The sequence below is a fragment of the Heterocephalus glaber genome, unplaced genomic scaffold (genome assembly GCF_053883595.1).
Source record: "Heterocephalus glaber isolate CG9 unplaced genomic scaffold, H.glaber_assembly_v1.0 deba00001571, whole genome shotgun sequence".
NCBI classification, from domain to species: Eukaryota; Metazoa; Chordata; class Mammalia; order Rodentia; family Bathyergidae; genus Heterocephalus; species Heterocephalus glaber.
In genome coordinates this window covers 2,138,557-2,154,983 of record NW_028258356.1, presented here as the reverse complement: position 1 = coordinate 2,154,983, position 16,427 = coordinate 2,138,557, and the positions used below count along the sequence as shown (strand labels likewise).

The following is a 16,427-nucleotide window of genomic DNA, read 5'->3' as shown; positions in this document are numbered from 1 at the left end:
AAAAAACAAAAAGTCTGAGGAGGTAGCCAAAAGACTCTGGATTCAATACCCAGGTACTAGAAAAGAATTCCCAGATTATACAACCACAAACTGACAATCCCTAGCAAAACTGAAAGTATTTATACTCTTGAACCAACCCAGATGTTCTGCTTCTAGGTGTCAACACATCACTGCACACGTTCACAATGATGTTCATGTGACACTTTTTTAATACAGAAAAACTAAAATTGCTTCATTGGCTATCAGTAGATAATATGTTAGCAATGGTTTATGAACTCTATAGAATGATTAAAAGAAATTAGATCTACATGTAACAACATGGATAAATCTCAAAACACAATATTGAATCAAAAATTGGCAAAAGAATACATTAAACAAGTTGGTATTTCAATAAATATATTGTTGATGGACCTATATGTTTGTAGGAAAAGTATAAAAACCTCTATGGAAACGATATCCACCAAGTGCAGAACAGTACCCCTGATAGAGGGAGAGGGAGGAAAGAAGGAGAAAAAGGTGGAATATTGCGTCTCTAGGTTACATTTCTGTAAGAGACAGAGCTCATTGAGAGAAAGAAGCTGTCCTACATTCTTCCATAACTTGGACAAGAAAAAGAAAGACTACGCTAGAGTCTCTGGATACAATCCTGAAAAGCAAATTTAATAAAATGTTCTTTTACCATCTCTTCTAGTGCTGGTGTGGGTAGGACTGGAACCTTTATTGCACTGGACCGAATCCTCCAGCAATTAGACTCCAAAGACTCTGTGGACATTTATGGAGCAGTGCATGACCTAAGACTTCACAGGGTTCACATGGTCCAGACGGAGGTAAGAGCTACAGGCTGAGGGACACAGGCCACCTTTCACTTCCCCCTCCAGGGTTTTCATCAAACATGGAGAAATAACTGACTGTGGCACATTAGGATGAGAGAGAACTATAATTTAGACATTTTCTAGGACTTGCTATTATGAAATAAATCTCAATGTCCTTCAGGATGATGCCTACCCTTATTTTTTACTTAACTAGTTGCTCAGCTCAGGAAAGAATTAATTTAGGTGGGTAAGGAGAAAGGTGCATTTTTTAAAAATAAAGGAATATACATGGTGGAAAGGGTACGTCAATCTATCTTGCACCTCGGTTTAAAATAAGTTGGTGGATGAATACAAGAACTTCAATTAGAGAAGGAAGATCCTAAGCTCTACTATCCCTCTGCCTTAAACTCTCTACCTGCATCTTCATCTCTGGAGACCCTAAGAGACTATGTCCATTGTCAAGGCTTGATATTTCCATTTGCTTCCATAGCCCTTTCACATTCACAGGTTTTTGTTTTGTTTTGCCATACTAGGGATCGAACCCAGAGTCTTTGCACTGAGCTACATCCCCAGCCTATTTTTTTAAATTTATTTTGAGATAGATCCTACTAAATAAGTTGTCAACTCTGGGCTTGAACTTTCCATCCTCCTGCATCAGCCTTCCAGAGTGCTGGGATTACAGGCATATTCCACCATGCCTAGCTCACAGGTCATTTTAAAACATGTTATCCTATTACATTTTTATAATAACCAAATAAGAGAGGCACTATATTTTACTTCCAGACTAGAAAACTGAGGTCCAGGAGCTAAAGGGCTTTGCACAAAGCCCATAGTTATGAACCTGACTTGGACTATTTCTAGAAAATACCAGGCCTTTGAATACCAAGCTTACTGCTCCAACATCCTTAATCAGCTCTGTGCCCCACATACACCAGGGTAAGATTCTCTTACCTTGGTTTCCCCAAGTTTTTTTTCCCCAAGTAACTCTATAAACACCTCATATTAAAAAAATATGTGAAAAGGTGAAATGTTCTCTATTTTACCACGTCCCACCACAGAGTCAGAGCAGAGCACAGGCAGTCTCATGCCCTCTCACTCTTGGGCATCCTGAAGCACAGGTTCCCCTGGACCTTAGATGAGCCCACAATTCTGAAAACCATTCTGACCCCTGAATTCTTTCCTTGTGCAACACACATTCATAACTTTCAGTACTGACTTTCTACAGCACTTTTAGCAAAACACATGTGTCACTGCCTCCTGCAGGCAGGACCCACTGCCCTGATTTCTGCTACTGCCATTGTCCTGGATTAGGGGTACTTTCATTATAACAATTTATCTACCATATTTCAAACATTTCATTATGAAATTGCTAAAAAATAAAGTAGTACATAACACCAGAGTTAGGTGTAGAGCTCAGTGCTAGCCTAGCATGCATAAGGCTGTGGGTTGGATCCAGAGCAACACGCACACACAGAGAATGTGCATGTAACTACGGAAATAGGATAATGAATTTTCTTATACCCAAGCCCCAGCTTCTACAATTATCAGCATCCTGTGTTCTTTGGTCATCTAAATCCTGCATATACTGTTTCCCCTACTGCCATGACCCCATGGGAATATTTTAAAGCAAATCCTACTTGTCGTATTATTTCATTCTTAAATAAGTCTCTATGCAAGTCTATATATATAAAGAGTCCTTTAAAGATCATGATCACCATGCCATTTATCACACCTAACAATTTTAACAATTATCTCCAAATATCATCTAATACCTAGTCAATATTTAAATATCCCTAATAATCTCTTATTTGTTTACTTATTTATTTACTTACTTATTTAGAGTTGCTTAGGTTCAAACTCAGGGCCTTGTGCATGCTAGACAAATGATCTATCACTGAGCTGCATCCACAGCCCTTCTAATTATATTTTTTTAAATTACTACTGTAAAAAACTGTAGCTGATTTTCATTAGACTCCAAAGTCCACATTTCATTTGACTGAAGTATATTTGAAATCTCCTTTAGTCTACAATAATCCTCTCTCCCATTTGTTTTCCATGCCATTTATTTGTCAAGGAAACCAGCTCATTTGTTTAATACATGTTCCCACTTTCTGGATGAGGCTGATTGATTTTTCTTGGTGGTAACATGTTCCTTTGCTCTGCATGGTTTCCTTTGGATGGTCATTACACCAAGAAGCTTGATTAAACTCAAGTTTTCCCACCATAGCTCTGCCCTGGTGGTGCCAGGTACTTCTTGTTTCATCACATGAGGAGATTGATCATCAGGTTTGTTTTTATCTGAGTACAGAGAAATTAACATTGGGGTCATGGGGTGTAAGCCTGAACCATCCATCACCAGTTTCCCCAATAACCTTTGGCCTCATGGTTTAACAGCCATTGATGACTGCTGTCTAGCTCTATTATTTTGTTAAGGGAATTATATCACCCTGTATCGCGACAACTGTTCTTCCTCAGCTCTCACCACAAGACTACGAGTCCCTAGAGGGTAGGAACTTGTTTTCCTTCTCTATATCCTCAGTATTTTTTATTAAATGAATGAACCTACAATTATCTGGCTAAAACTTCAGAACTGATGTTTGTTTACTGTCACATCCACAAACTCAGACTATAGTTTATTTTTAATTTGGGAAAGAAGAGGTTGTAACATTGTCAATAGTCTTGAGTGTATATATGTGCTTGTGAGAGAATGAGTGCGTGTGTGTATGTGTTTGTGTGTGTGTGTGTTTAGGCTCTGTAGTTACTGTCAAAGACTTCTTGCACCATGTTTCACTTCCAAACCCATGTTCAGAATGCTAGAGTTGCATTTTGACCAAAAGCAAGAACTATTATACATGTCCCTGGCTAACTTTCAGAGCAAAGGTAACACCAATGTACCAAAGCTCCTCCTCCTTCATAGAAATAAGCCTCTCTTTCCTATGTTTTCTTCTCCTCCTCTCAGAAAGAATATCCTACAGCTTTGTTCCTCAATTTGCCTTCTCAGTATTTGAGTTCCCCAAGGTTATACCCTCAAAGTACAGCTCTTATTTCTTTCAATCTTTGTTCTTTTTGATGTCCTCCACTCTAGTGGCTGCAGGAACCATGCATACACTTCTGTTCCCTAAATCTAATCCTCCTTCCCTAGCATTTACCAAGTACCTACCTGCCAGTTAGTTCCACCCGGAGGCCTTTCAGTGAGCTGAAATTTAAAATGTTCAACACCAAACTCTTTACCTTTTTTAAAAAACAACCACCACAAAAACTAAAGCACTCCAGCTGGTATACATTCATAGTGTTGCTATCCATGTATTTGCACATCCAGGCAACAGGAGGTCCTGCCTCCAGATTCTGACCTACTTCATCACTACTGTCACCATAAAAGGTCCCTCACAGATCATGTTAAAGTCCCAGGAAGTTCCCATTGCTTGCAAAATGAAGCTCAAGTTTTCATCCTCGTATCCAAGCTCCTTCTTCATAACCTGTCCCTAACTTGCTTCTCCAGTTTCATGTCTATCCATTGCCAGTATTTTAGGGGCTGATAAAATTAAGGAATCTTTCCCTCCCAGGCCTGAATGAGCTTTGATTCTTTTCATTATGGTGAAATAAATATTGCAGTAAGATAGAAATTTTCTCTTTCCCTTTTTTCTTGGTCAAACAAAATCCCAGTCAATATCAGATCTGATATTGCTCTAAGATAATGCCAAAGTTGCACATTTTCTACAGTCCCACAATCTCTAGCCTGACTTTTTGGTAATGGGAGTGGGTACAGAGGTGTATAATCAACATCCAAGCCCTTTGAGGGTAAATGCTTCAACAGAAGAGAAAAAACATTCTCAACACTTATATTATTTTTCTAGGTCCATGGTGACAGTTGGCCTCAATTTTCTCCAAGGAATGCAATTTATCACAATTTTTGATGAACATAACAAAGAACAAGCATTTCTAAACAAAAAGCATTAAACAGATAATTTGCAAGTATGTTCCTCCCTTTACCTTGCCTTGGGGCAGATTTGCAGCCTAAACTTGAGAGAAGCCCTCAAAGAGCAACAACATTTTAAGAAACAATAGATGAAGGTCAGAATTTGTCACTCAGGTCCTCTTCTCAAGAGAAGGAAACACTAAGGTGTTGTAAGATTAAGAGTCTCAATCCCCATTTGGGAAATTATGCTTGAGTTTTCTCATGACCCATACAATCTACATTTAGCTACACTATATTTCTCATCTCCAAAATATGTGTGTACTTGCATGTTATTTCTATCACTTGGAATGCCCTATTGTGTTCACATTCTTTAAGATGTCATCTTTTCTGTCTATCTTGACACTTTACCTTCCCAAAAGTAAACCTAAGGGCTTCCTCTTCTATACAAAGTTGTATACATATTCTATTTTATATTTATCATCCTCTAGGTATTTGTTCATATGTCTGCCCTTCTGCTAAACTATACACTCAGAGCCCATGAAAGACAATACATCTAGTACTATGAATTCTACTTAATACTACAAGTATTAATGAAATTAAATGAAACTGAATGTGTTACCACCAATCCAAAGCTTTGTCCATTAACAAAAAATGACCTTTCATGATTTGAAGTTCATCCATGAGATTTTTTTCAACTTCTTAATGAATAAAATGAGAATTACATTAATCATTTTCTAAGGGGCATTCTATTGGGAAAAGAAGAATTGGTATTAAAGTCAAGGCAAATTAATAGATATTAACTAGTTTCAAAGCCCACAGTGGATCACTGTTGAAGAATTTATTAATAGGCCTTATATAATATAGTTCATTCAGATATAATAGAATTCATTCATAGTTTACCTGTAAGGTTCCAAAATAATGTAATATCTCAGTAGAATTAAAAATAGGAATTATGCTTTCGGTCTGAGGAAACAGCAAGGGATCAGTCTACAATTTGATGGATCATTTTAAGATGCCAAAGAGAGAAGTACTCTGGACTAACCCATTCTCAGATTAGTACTTTCCTTGAATATTCAAGGTCAAGATGGCAATAAAATACTCATAACTAATAAGTAAGTCTACGAGCAGAAAAGCAAAAAACAGTTAACATTAGAGCAAGCCTCACTTTTTGTTTGTTTGTTTGTTTTTGGTACTGGGGATCAAACTCGGGTCCTTGCACTTGTGCAGCAGGCGGCAAAACCACTGAGCTAAATCCCCAGCCAAGCCTCACTTTTTCAAAGTTTCCTAATCTATTGATTATTCCAGACCTACCTCTTAAAGTCGCATGGGTAAATGACAAGACTATCTTCCCATCAGGAACAATGCATAGGGGTAACTCATGCAAATAAGTACTTGCTCACTTTAAAAGGCTGTTACAGAGGGAAAATTTTTTAGTCCCACTTTTACCTCAAACCTTCAAGACACTGTAAGACTGGCTGCATTGATTGCCTTAGACAGAGGGTCCAGAAATATTTTTCAGTATCTATCTAACTGACATCAATACCAAGACTTACACCCTTTAATGTACAAAGGATGTTATCTGTAGAGGAGACCTTGAGCTCCTTCTTTTATAGATGGGAGAACTCAGATCCCAAGAGGCTTCATGAGTTAACCAGGCCAGTCTGAGGCTGAGAGCCCAGTCTCCCTTACTTGTTTTCTTATTCCCCTCCCAACTTCCTCACTGCCTGGCCTCAGAGCAATTGCTAAATCAGTAAGGGAGCCCAAGGCCAAGCACCAAGGTTACAGAGACATCTATGCTCTTATTAGAGAGCTCACCTGGTAGGAAGGAAGGGGATCCAGTGCACAAATTTGGCTGCTGTGCCTAAGACACTATTGTCAGTGAAAAGTCTTTGTAGTGTCTTTACAGTCGCTAAAGTACTGATTCTTCTATGTATTTCTGAAATGGTCAATTCCCCGATAGCTAACAATATCCTGACTATGTAACCCTTTGTATTTCTCTTCAGTCAGGCAACATCTTTGAGATTCTTCCATGGGCCAGACTTGATGCTAAGAGAGCAGACATGAGCTAACCACTGACATTGTGGTCAAAGAAATGACAGTGAAGCTTATTGAATATACTTCATTTTTCTCACTGATTCACCAAAACAGGGGAACAAAACAAACACGATTTTTCTCATAAGAAAATTGGTGCACTAAAAACATGAACTTGGAGGGCACAGCCTCTGGATCAAACCCTAGGGCTTCCTTTCTTAGCTATGTGAACTTGGAAAAGTTAATGAACTTCTGAGTCTCAGTTTATATTGATAGTTATAGCTATTTCAAAAGATTGTTGAAATTATGAAATGATTTCATATAAACTACATAGCAGAGTGCTTGGCATTCTTTCATCTATGTATTTGTGAAGGACCTACTGTATGCCAGACATACTACTAGGGACTCAGAGTACTTATACAATAGATATGCACCATGTAAAAGAGATGTACAAACACATCTCTGCCCACTGACATTCTTCTATTTTCAGTGATAATGAAAAGCATTCATTTTTTATGTACCAGAGACAGTGAAGTGATCGAAAAATTTGCCAGTTATGCAGAATTGCATCACTGTTTGTATTTTGTAACTGTTCCTAATCTTTGATGTGTGTTCTGCTTTCCCATAGTGTCAGTACATATACCTACATCAGTGTGTAAGAGATGTACTCAGAGCAAGGAAGCTACGGAGTGAACAAGAAAACCCCCTGTTTCCGATCTATGAAAATGTGAATCCAGAGTATCACAGAGGTAGGATCTTATTTCATTTACTCTTCAGTACATTTTTCAAAATATAGTCAGCCTAGAAATTGTTAATAACCTAAAGCTCTCCTGACATTTATCATCTATTTTTTCCTTTGATCCAGAGGGTCCCCAAAAAGAGTGGAACAGGAGGAGATAGGAAGGAGGTTCCCACAGTTCAACAGCAGTCCTTGGTGCCATCTTTTACCCACTGAGTCCAAAGGGCACTCTTGAGGACTCTGCTTCACATTTCTTTCCCAAGCAATGAGCCTTAGTGGGGAGGATGGATTGAAATCACAACTGACAGTTCAAATTGTAAAATTGTTTTGGGGAATAATTTGGCAAAGTGTGAAAGATCTTAATATATTATCTTGTGACCCAGTATTTCTTTTGCCACCCCGAGTACAGAAAAAGCTTTATGCATAAAGCTTTTCCCAGTTAAAGTTTGAGTAAAAAACTGTTCAGTAGAGAACTGTATTGGTTATCTCTGCATCACCACAATAAAATATCTAAATTTATGAAGAGAAAAGGTTTATTTAGTTCACAGCTTGGAAAGTTCAAGGTTGTAGAACCAGTTCTGGTGGAGATCTCATGATGGACACAGTCAGAGAAGCACATATCAGATCAAGTGGTCACATCTAGAGCCAAGAGGAGAGAGAACTTGGTGGAACCACTCACCTATTTATAACAATTTTCTTATGAGCTCTACCATGGAGTTTCATGACCCAAGGACCTCCCACAAGCCCCCGCCTCCCAAAAGTTCTATGCTGGCACTTGCTAACACTACCACCCTAAAGACCAAGCCTTCCATCAGAATGGACCCTTGACAGACACAAACCATATTCAACTTAATACAATATGATGCAGTCATTAAGAATGATATATGATATAGATACAGATACAGATATAGATACAGATAAAGATTTTTTTTGACATACAGTCTCACTGTGTTGCCTAGGCTGGCCTCAAACTCTTGAGCTCAAGAATCTTTCCCCTTTAGCCTCCCATGTGGCTGAGGCTCTAGGCACATGCATCACACTTGACTCAAGAATGATATTTTTGAGGATATTATAATAATATGGATATTCTTACAAATAAGTTTTTTTAGTTCCTGAGACCAATATCTACAAAGAAAAGATATTTGAGCTGGGTGTGTAGCTCAGTGGTAGAGCACATACTTAGAATGGGTTCAATTCCCAGAACCACACACACACACACACACACACACACACACATACACACACAAAAATAAACAAAAGATAGAGGAAGAATGTATTGGTCAGCTTTTCATCACTGAGACACAATACCTGACACCCATAACTTAAAAGGATGAGATTTAATTTGGCTCACAATTTAAGGGGACTCTTCTCATGGCCAGGTCGGGTGAGATAGGAACATCATGGCAGAAGGGTGTGGTGGAGCAAAGTTGCTCAGTTCATGGCATCCAGGAAGCAGAACAGGGAAACAGCACCAGAGAGGAAAGGTGAGGGAATAGGTACTGTGTACCCAGGGTCAAACACCTGTGATCCACCCAGACACACCCAGATGTGTGCTTTACTGTTCCCCTAGACAGCTCCCAAGCCAACCAAGTTTACACAAAAGCTTAACCATCACAAAGAAGAAACAGAAAAAGAAAAGAGAAAAAAAGAAGAGTTTTCTTTAGCTCCCAATGTTAGAGGCTGGAAGTCCAAGGGCAGGCAGATCCCATCTGTTCAACCTGTATGGAACCCTCGTAGCTGAATCACAACATGGTGACACCATCACATAGCAGGACCACATGTGACAGTGGAAGAGATCATATGATAAAAGAGGAAGCAAGATATAGAGGTCTCTTTTATAATAATCTTAATCTTGCAGAACTAATCCACTCCTAGAAAACCTAACTCACTCTGGAGGACGGGCGATAATTCCCTCACAAGGGGAGTCATGAAACTCACCTTCCACTGGGACCCACTTCTTAAAGGTCCCCCCACCACCTCAGTACCATTATACCGGGGTCCAAGCTTCCAACACAAGAATCTTTGGGTGACAAACCATATCTGAGGCATAGCATAAGTTAAGCAAGAAAAGCAGAATGTAAAACAAAAACAATTCATAAGACAAAAAAAAAAAAAAAAAAGACTGGGAGAAAATATAATAGTAAAATATATTTCTCTGAATAGAAAATTACATGATTGTTTTCTTCTACTGTAAGTATATTTCTAGAACAAACAAGTAACACTTTTCAAATGTAAAATGATATAGAAAAAATGTATAAGTCTTTTAAAACACTGCTTTGATCAACCCATAATTAATTGACAAAAGAAGAGTATGCCTCTTCCCATTTCGGGCCATCATTATCACACAGGCCAATTGCAAATATAAAGGTACATGATATTAGTTATCTTTTGCTCCCTACCAGGGGCCTTAGTTCCTTGCTCCTAGCCCTTATCTCTACTTATAAATCAGATAATTTTTATTGATAAACACTATTTCAGACCTATCTTATCTTCATTTCTAAATGACCTTCAATTGGTAACATCTAACATTTTTAGTTTTCTATACTCTCTAAACCGACCAGTCTAACCAGTATATTAAAGAGTTAATAATCTGTAAAGCACAAATAAAGAGTTATTATTTAGAGGAGTCTTTTGTAAATCAGATAATTCTTTTGTATTGTAAATAATTACCCCCTAATTTATCTGTATAGTAAATTAAGGTTTTTGCTTGTCATATTCTTTAAGAAGCTCCAAGATGAAGGGAGCCCTGGGGCAAATTCCTTTGTCTAGTTTTGCCTTTAGAGTCTTTTTTTGGAGTAATTATTTTGATAGAGCCTGAAAGAAACTAACTATGGAATAGAAAAAGATAACCACCATCTGAAGGCTACAATGCAGATCTCAACTCCAGAACTAAGAACTACTCATTACTACTAAGGAGCTGTGTAACCTTGAGTGAGTTATTCTGTCTCTCTGGGTCCATAGCTTCATCTGTAAAACCAGAGAGGATGGACTAGCGGCTCTAGTCCCCTCCAAGTCTGATCCTCTGTGTTTCTAAATGGAATGACCTTGTCTCATAGAGATGGTCTCATCCTAAAACATACTCAGCTTTAAGTCATTTTCACTAGTCTTTCTCATTTGTAATTTTCATCAACAGATTTTTGTGATACACCCTGCTACAGTCTCTAATTATGTTGTCCTTCCTTTCAGATGCAGTCTATTCAAGACATTAAGATTGTACCTGAAGTTCTCCTGGATAAAAATTTTTCACTGTGTGATTTTTTTTAAAAAAACTTCCTTCATTCCCTACCAAGGTGCCAGCTATTTCTGTTGATACTATGTATAATTTATTAATCTGGAGAATGTTAAAGAATTTATGTAATTTAAAGGTAACAGATATTGTTGTACATAGTTGTATTTTGTAGTTTCTCCTGTAAATATGTATTTTTTCATAATGTTTAATATTAAGCTTTATATAATACTATTTTTCCACACTAAAGTGTTTATGGCTTGTTTTACATAAACTAGTTCAACCTGTATGACAGGACTACAGGTGAAATGTGTATGGAGGTGGTTGTAGAAACAAACCGTTGGACTATCTTTTTTATCTATCTAAATACTCACTGGTCAGGATACAGGGCCAGACTAGAGAGATTATACAGTATGACTAGCTCTGTTGCATTGCTGTCCCATGAATCTTGAGATCCAAAGATGACCCAGATGCTATTAAGACAAATACAACTACAACTGCCAAAAAAAGATTAGGGCAGGGGGTATAGCTCAGTGGTAGAATGTATGCTTAGTATGCATAGGCTCTGGGTTCAATCTCCAGCAAAAAAAAAAAAGAAAGAAAGAAAAAATTAGGGATAGCATGAAAGCTGAGCTAGGTCACTGTGCCTAAACTAGTTGTTCTTTCCCCTTTCTCCAGTCAGAGAATCAAGCCAAAATGGTCAGCTCAGGGGTCATGTAACTTGCAGTGCAAGCCCAGGCTGCAGGGTTGAGGATGTTGATAGATGATGATCCAAACAGAAGTCCAGGAATTCTTGTATTAAGAAGAATACTATCCACAGTGATTAGAGATGATTTTGCTGTATCCACAGTGTGGAACATGAACATGCATAACCATGCTAAAGATGGTTGCTGGACATATTCTAGTCTTTGTCTCATTTCAGTGGTCTGCATTTCTGGAAAAGTCATATTTGGATTTCCCAGTAAAAAAAAAAGATTATGGAGCTCGGGATTTAGCTCAGTGGTTTGACCGCCTGCCTCGCAAGTGCAAGGACCCAAGTTCGATCCCCAGTACCAAAAAAAAAAAAAAAAAAAAAAGATTATGGTGGCTATGAGTCATATTTGTTGATCCCACAGCTTTACTTGCAGAAAGAATATATTTTTCTTCAAAATACTACCTATCATAAAGTCCCATACATAACAAAATACATACAATTAGCATAATAATTTTAAAATAATATAAATAACAAGTTTATAATTATTTCACATCCAATCTAAAAGACTTTCTGGTGTTATTTGAAGCTTATAAAAATAGAGGGACACTTCATGAGGACACTTTTGAAGAGTAATACAAATATTCAAAGTTCTTATAGCTTCATTATCCCTCTGCCTTTATGAAATGAGGCCGTAGGCTCTGACTCTGAATCTGAGAACTAAGTGTGTGTTATAGAAATGAAAAGGAGCCACATACCTTGCAGTGTGGCAGACATAACACCAGGAAAAACATAGAGGTCAGAAATTTATGAGCAGTGGCATCTATTAGGGATCATTTTTCCTACACTTAAAAAGAAAAGCAAGGGAAAAACAAAACAACTTTAAACTAACGCTGCTCATGGATACCTGGAAAGATAAATTCATTTTTGACTTTTCACTCACTCAGAAAACTTTAGTAAGTGCCTACAACCTGCTAGGCGTTGTTCCAGAATCTCCATGTTTCTATCTGCATAAAGCGGATGTATGGTAATAATGAAGTTAGGTCTTCGTTACTGTTTTCAAGTGAACTTAAAAGTGAGCCTGGGTGAGGGCTTGAGATAACCAAGCCAGTCTAGGAGAGCAGTCACCTTCCACAGACCGTACACTGGCAAATGCTGAGCCTGCTCCAGTTGCAAACCACTAGATCCAGAAGAGAGAGCAAAAAATCACATAAACCAGGAATAATAGCTATTAAAACATACATATCTGTAACAGTAAATAACACGCATATTCTCTGGCAACATCTAAGGTGGAATCAGAATTACAGAAATGAATATGATAGAGGAAATTTTACATTGTTTTAGTCTAACCCAAGAAATATTGATTTCTACTCCATGGCTAATTTTAAATCTCCTTAGCAACAAATTTACGCTATCCTTCTTGTTCCCAGGAAGACTAAATACATAATCTAGTTAATCTATTTATTAAATTTAAGAGATTAAAAAAAAGGTCTCCTTGACATTCCACTCAATTGGTTGTATTTCCACTTAATTGCATCCTGTGGCTGTGCCTTGGTAAACACTCCATTTCCTGTGCTGGTGGGCATCCTGTCTGTGCACCTGTGTGGTGCACTTTAATCATCAAGGCTTCAAAGTGCTTTCGAGCTATCAAATCTTGGGAAAGCTCTATCTTGCATCTTAATAATTATTTATCCAAGATCCTTATTATTAACTCCTTTAATCTCTTCTTATTAAAGCAATTTTGTGTTATTATTCTGTTGTTCTCTGGAAAGCAGCCAATTTTTTGTCTCTTGAATCAGGATTTTCAAAGACTCGCCTCCCTGTCTGGCTTGCATGTATTTGTCCTAAGTAATTTCCCATCCCTTAGCACCTGTGATGCCCACTCTTTCACTATTTACCCCCCTCCCTGCTGAGTGTGCTTGCCTTGCCAGTTGAATGTGATTATATCTCTTATTTGTCTTATCTCTTTATATCCTTTGGCATAATTTAATAGATGCCACATTACAGAGGAGATGAGCATAATTTCATTTTTAAATACTAAAATAGCCAACACATACAGTCTGAGATCAGTTTTATTTGGGATATTCTTTAATTAATTTTGTTATTAGCTCTTGGAAGAAAGCCCAAGATTACACGAAAAAATAATATGAAGCCAGTCAGCAGATGTCCAGCAATACAAAAATAAGGCTCACATGTTATGCTTCACACTTATTCTCTTGCCTTGGAGTCTAAAGATCCAGTTTCTCATATTAAACATTCTCCTTACTTTTTGCTGTAAAATTATATCCAATGTAATTCTCATTTACTTAGTTTTCTGAGAATTCTTTGAGGCTGGAATCCTGAAATCTTAAAGTTATCAGATCTGTCTGATAGTATCTGAGACCCAGCTCTGGGGTTTTAGTCCGCATACATGGACAGACTCAACCTAACCTAGAAACAATGAATAGGGAATAAGCTGCTTGTTTGTGGTAGCAGTGCAGGGGCTTTTCAGGTTTCATTTCATTAAAGAAAGGAAATTACTTGATCAGCCAAGGCAAAGTGGCAAGAAAAAATGAGTGATCCTCCTCCAAGTGGAAGGGCACAAGCTCTCAGCCCTACCTCATTCCTGTAGAATCAAAGTAAAATATGTTGTATCTGTCTAGATGCCCTATTAATCTTCTGAGGATCTTTAGCCCAAGATTTAGAATCACATTGGGTATTCAAAGAATGCTTCATATCAAAGGAAACTCTGTAAACTGTGACTGCAGAAAGCAAGTAAAAAGATACAAAGAAGGGAAAATATTTGAAAAAAACATTGAACCAGATATCATCAGGGAGATAAAAATGTCATTTGTTCTGTGTGGCTAGATTGTTCTTTAAAAACTCTTATCATATATTTCTATTAGAATATATATGTTGAACATCCTTAATCTAAAAATTCTGAAATCTGAAATGCTCCAACATTTAAAGTTTTCAAAGCACCAATATGACACCATAGCGGAAAATTCTACAATGGACCTTATGTGATGTGTCATAGTCAAAGTTCAGGTGCATTTAAAATGTTGCATGGAATTATCATCAACTATACATATAAGGCATATATGAAACATAAATAAATTCCATATTTAGACTTGGATCAAAAACATGAAACACTTCTAGTCCCAAACATTTCAGATAAGGGATATTCAACCTATACTGCCCTTTTTAGGGATTCACTTTGATTACATTGGCCAGATGCTTTTGCTGATCAAGCAATTGAATTGATTCATCTAATTTTGACAGTCAACCAGGTGTTTGACTAAATGTCCTGGGTTTGGTAGACACCCTACCTTAGATTCTTACAGTGCATGATGATTTTGAAAATATTTGGCCATTTTAGTTAAAATGCAAGGTAACATTTGATGCAGCCATGATAACACCAAAAATCTGTTCTGTTCTAAAAATGTTTCTAGCAATGAAAATATTTCTGGCTAAAAGAATACTCTTGCCTTGTAGGGAGGCTCCTTTGGAATAACTGTATGCATTTTATTTATTTAAAGATTGTCTATATAGATACATTCATTAAATAAGGAAATTGTTGGTGAATGCTCCTAAAATAGAAGTTTATGTAATGAAAGTAAAAGATATATTAAAAGATTTACCAAAGATTATTTTTATAACTTATATGCCAATGCACATGATCTTATATAAGACACCAAAATAAGTTATTCAAAACTGTGAATATGTCAGACAAACACAATGTGTCCCTTCTAGAATAGTCACAAGATGAGTTAGTTATGGCTGTTTTCTGCCTCAAGTAATTCTTCCAAGAAATATCATCTTCACCCTAACAGTAAGCTTTCAAGTATGTTTGAGATATTGTGTTTCAGCTGCTGTGTGTAAATAAACATCCCATCAAGAAAGGAACACATGCAATGTAGTTTTAGGAATCTAGCAGAGTTAAACCGTGTTCATTTCCAAGTTAGTGGAAGGGTCTATATTAGTGTCCGTGGAATGTCCTAATCTCAGCCACGCTGACCGGAGACTGTACCAGTGCTCTTACTTGAGCCACACTTGATCTCCGGTCTTCCATGTGAGAATGGCCAGGTTTATAAATTCTTCAAGAACAAAACCAAGTGTTTAATCTGTTCTCTACTCCTACCTTGTAGAAAATAGTTCACAGCTCATAGCCATTCTATGTATACTTTTCGTTGGAAATTGCTCCTAGTCTGATACTTTTGGATATTAGTGTCCATGGAATAATTCTTATGTCTATGGAAGTTCATCAGGCTCTGTTCTTTGATTTATATGAATCATAAATATATAAAGTAAATAATTCTAGCAACTGAACTTAATTATGTTCTATAATAGAGCACTTTTATATTTTTAAAATCATTTGTTCTTTCTCAGCATATCTGGTTAAAATGGCTGTTGTTGATTCCATTTTTTGTATACTATAGCATCTACCCACAATATTGTGTTTTTAACCAACTGTATTTGAGCAGAGAACTTCATTAGTTTATTTAAATTATGTATTTGCTTAATATATTTTCATATTTGTAACTGTGATAAAAATCTATATAGTATCTTGCACCCATTCTCACCAGTATAGAAATAAAACTGCTATTTGTTGGAGAAGAGTGTCCTGTGTTTTATTCACTTGCTCCTCATTTATCAATTTTTGTCATTCTTTTGCTCAGGATAAAGGTCAAAACTTCCTGCTTTTAAATGAGAACAATCTTTCAGGACATTATCATGAAGAAGATAATTGTTTTAACCTCTATTCCTGTAAGCACTGTTAGTTACCTACAGCTGTGTATATACAGAACACACTCTCCACTTGGCTGTCTTCAACTAAATTCTTCTTTTCAGTTTTTTAGTTCATTAGCAACCAAAATATTATCTATTACCAACAGTGCTGATGTATCATCAGAGGTGCTGGCCCGGCTGGGTCACTGCAGGCCCTTCAAAGACACTTCACACATTAGTGGATGCTGTGACATTTGGTAAAGAGCTGCTGTGCCTACTTCCAGAATTATGAGTTTGCCCTTTTG

At 37.2% G+C, this 16,427-nt stretch overlaps 1 protein-coding gene across 3 annotated transcripts in view; it reads left to right on the top strand.

Annotated features, from left to right (window-relative positions):
• The window catches only part of Ptprb (protein tyrosine phosphatase receptor type B), a 131,851-nt gene extending 115,840 nt beyond the window's left edge, over positions 1-16,011 (top strand). For all 3 annotated transcript variants that reach the window (XM_087192422.1, XM_004845046.3, XM_004845047.3), the window contains 3 exons: positions 692-827; positions 7,388-7,508; positions 10,685-16,011. In XM_087192422.1, coding sequence (XP_087048548.1) covers positions 692-827; positions 7,388-7,508; positions 10,685-10,707 — 280 coding nt within the window. In that variant the 3' untranslated portion in view covers positions 10,708-16,011. The remainder of the gene's footprint in view (positions 1-691; positions 828-7,387; positions 7,509-10,684) is intronic.
• The last annotated feature ends 416 nt before the right edge of the window (positions 16,012-16,427 follow it).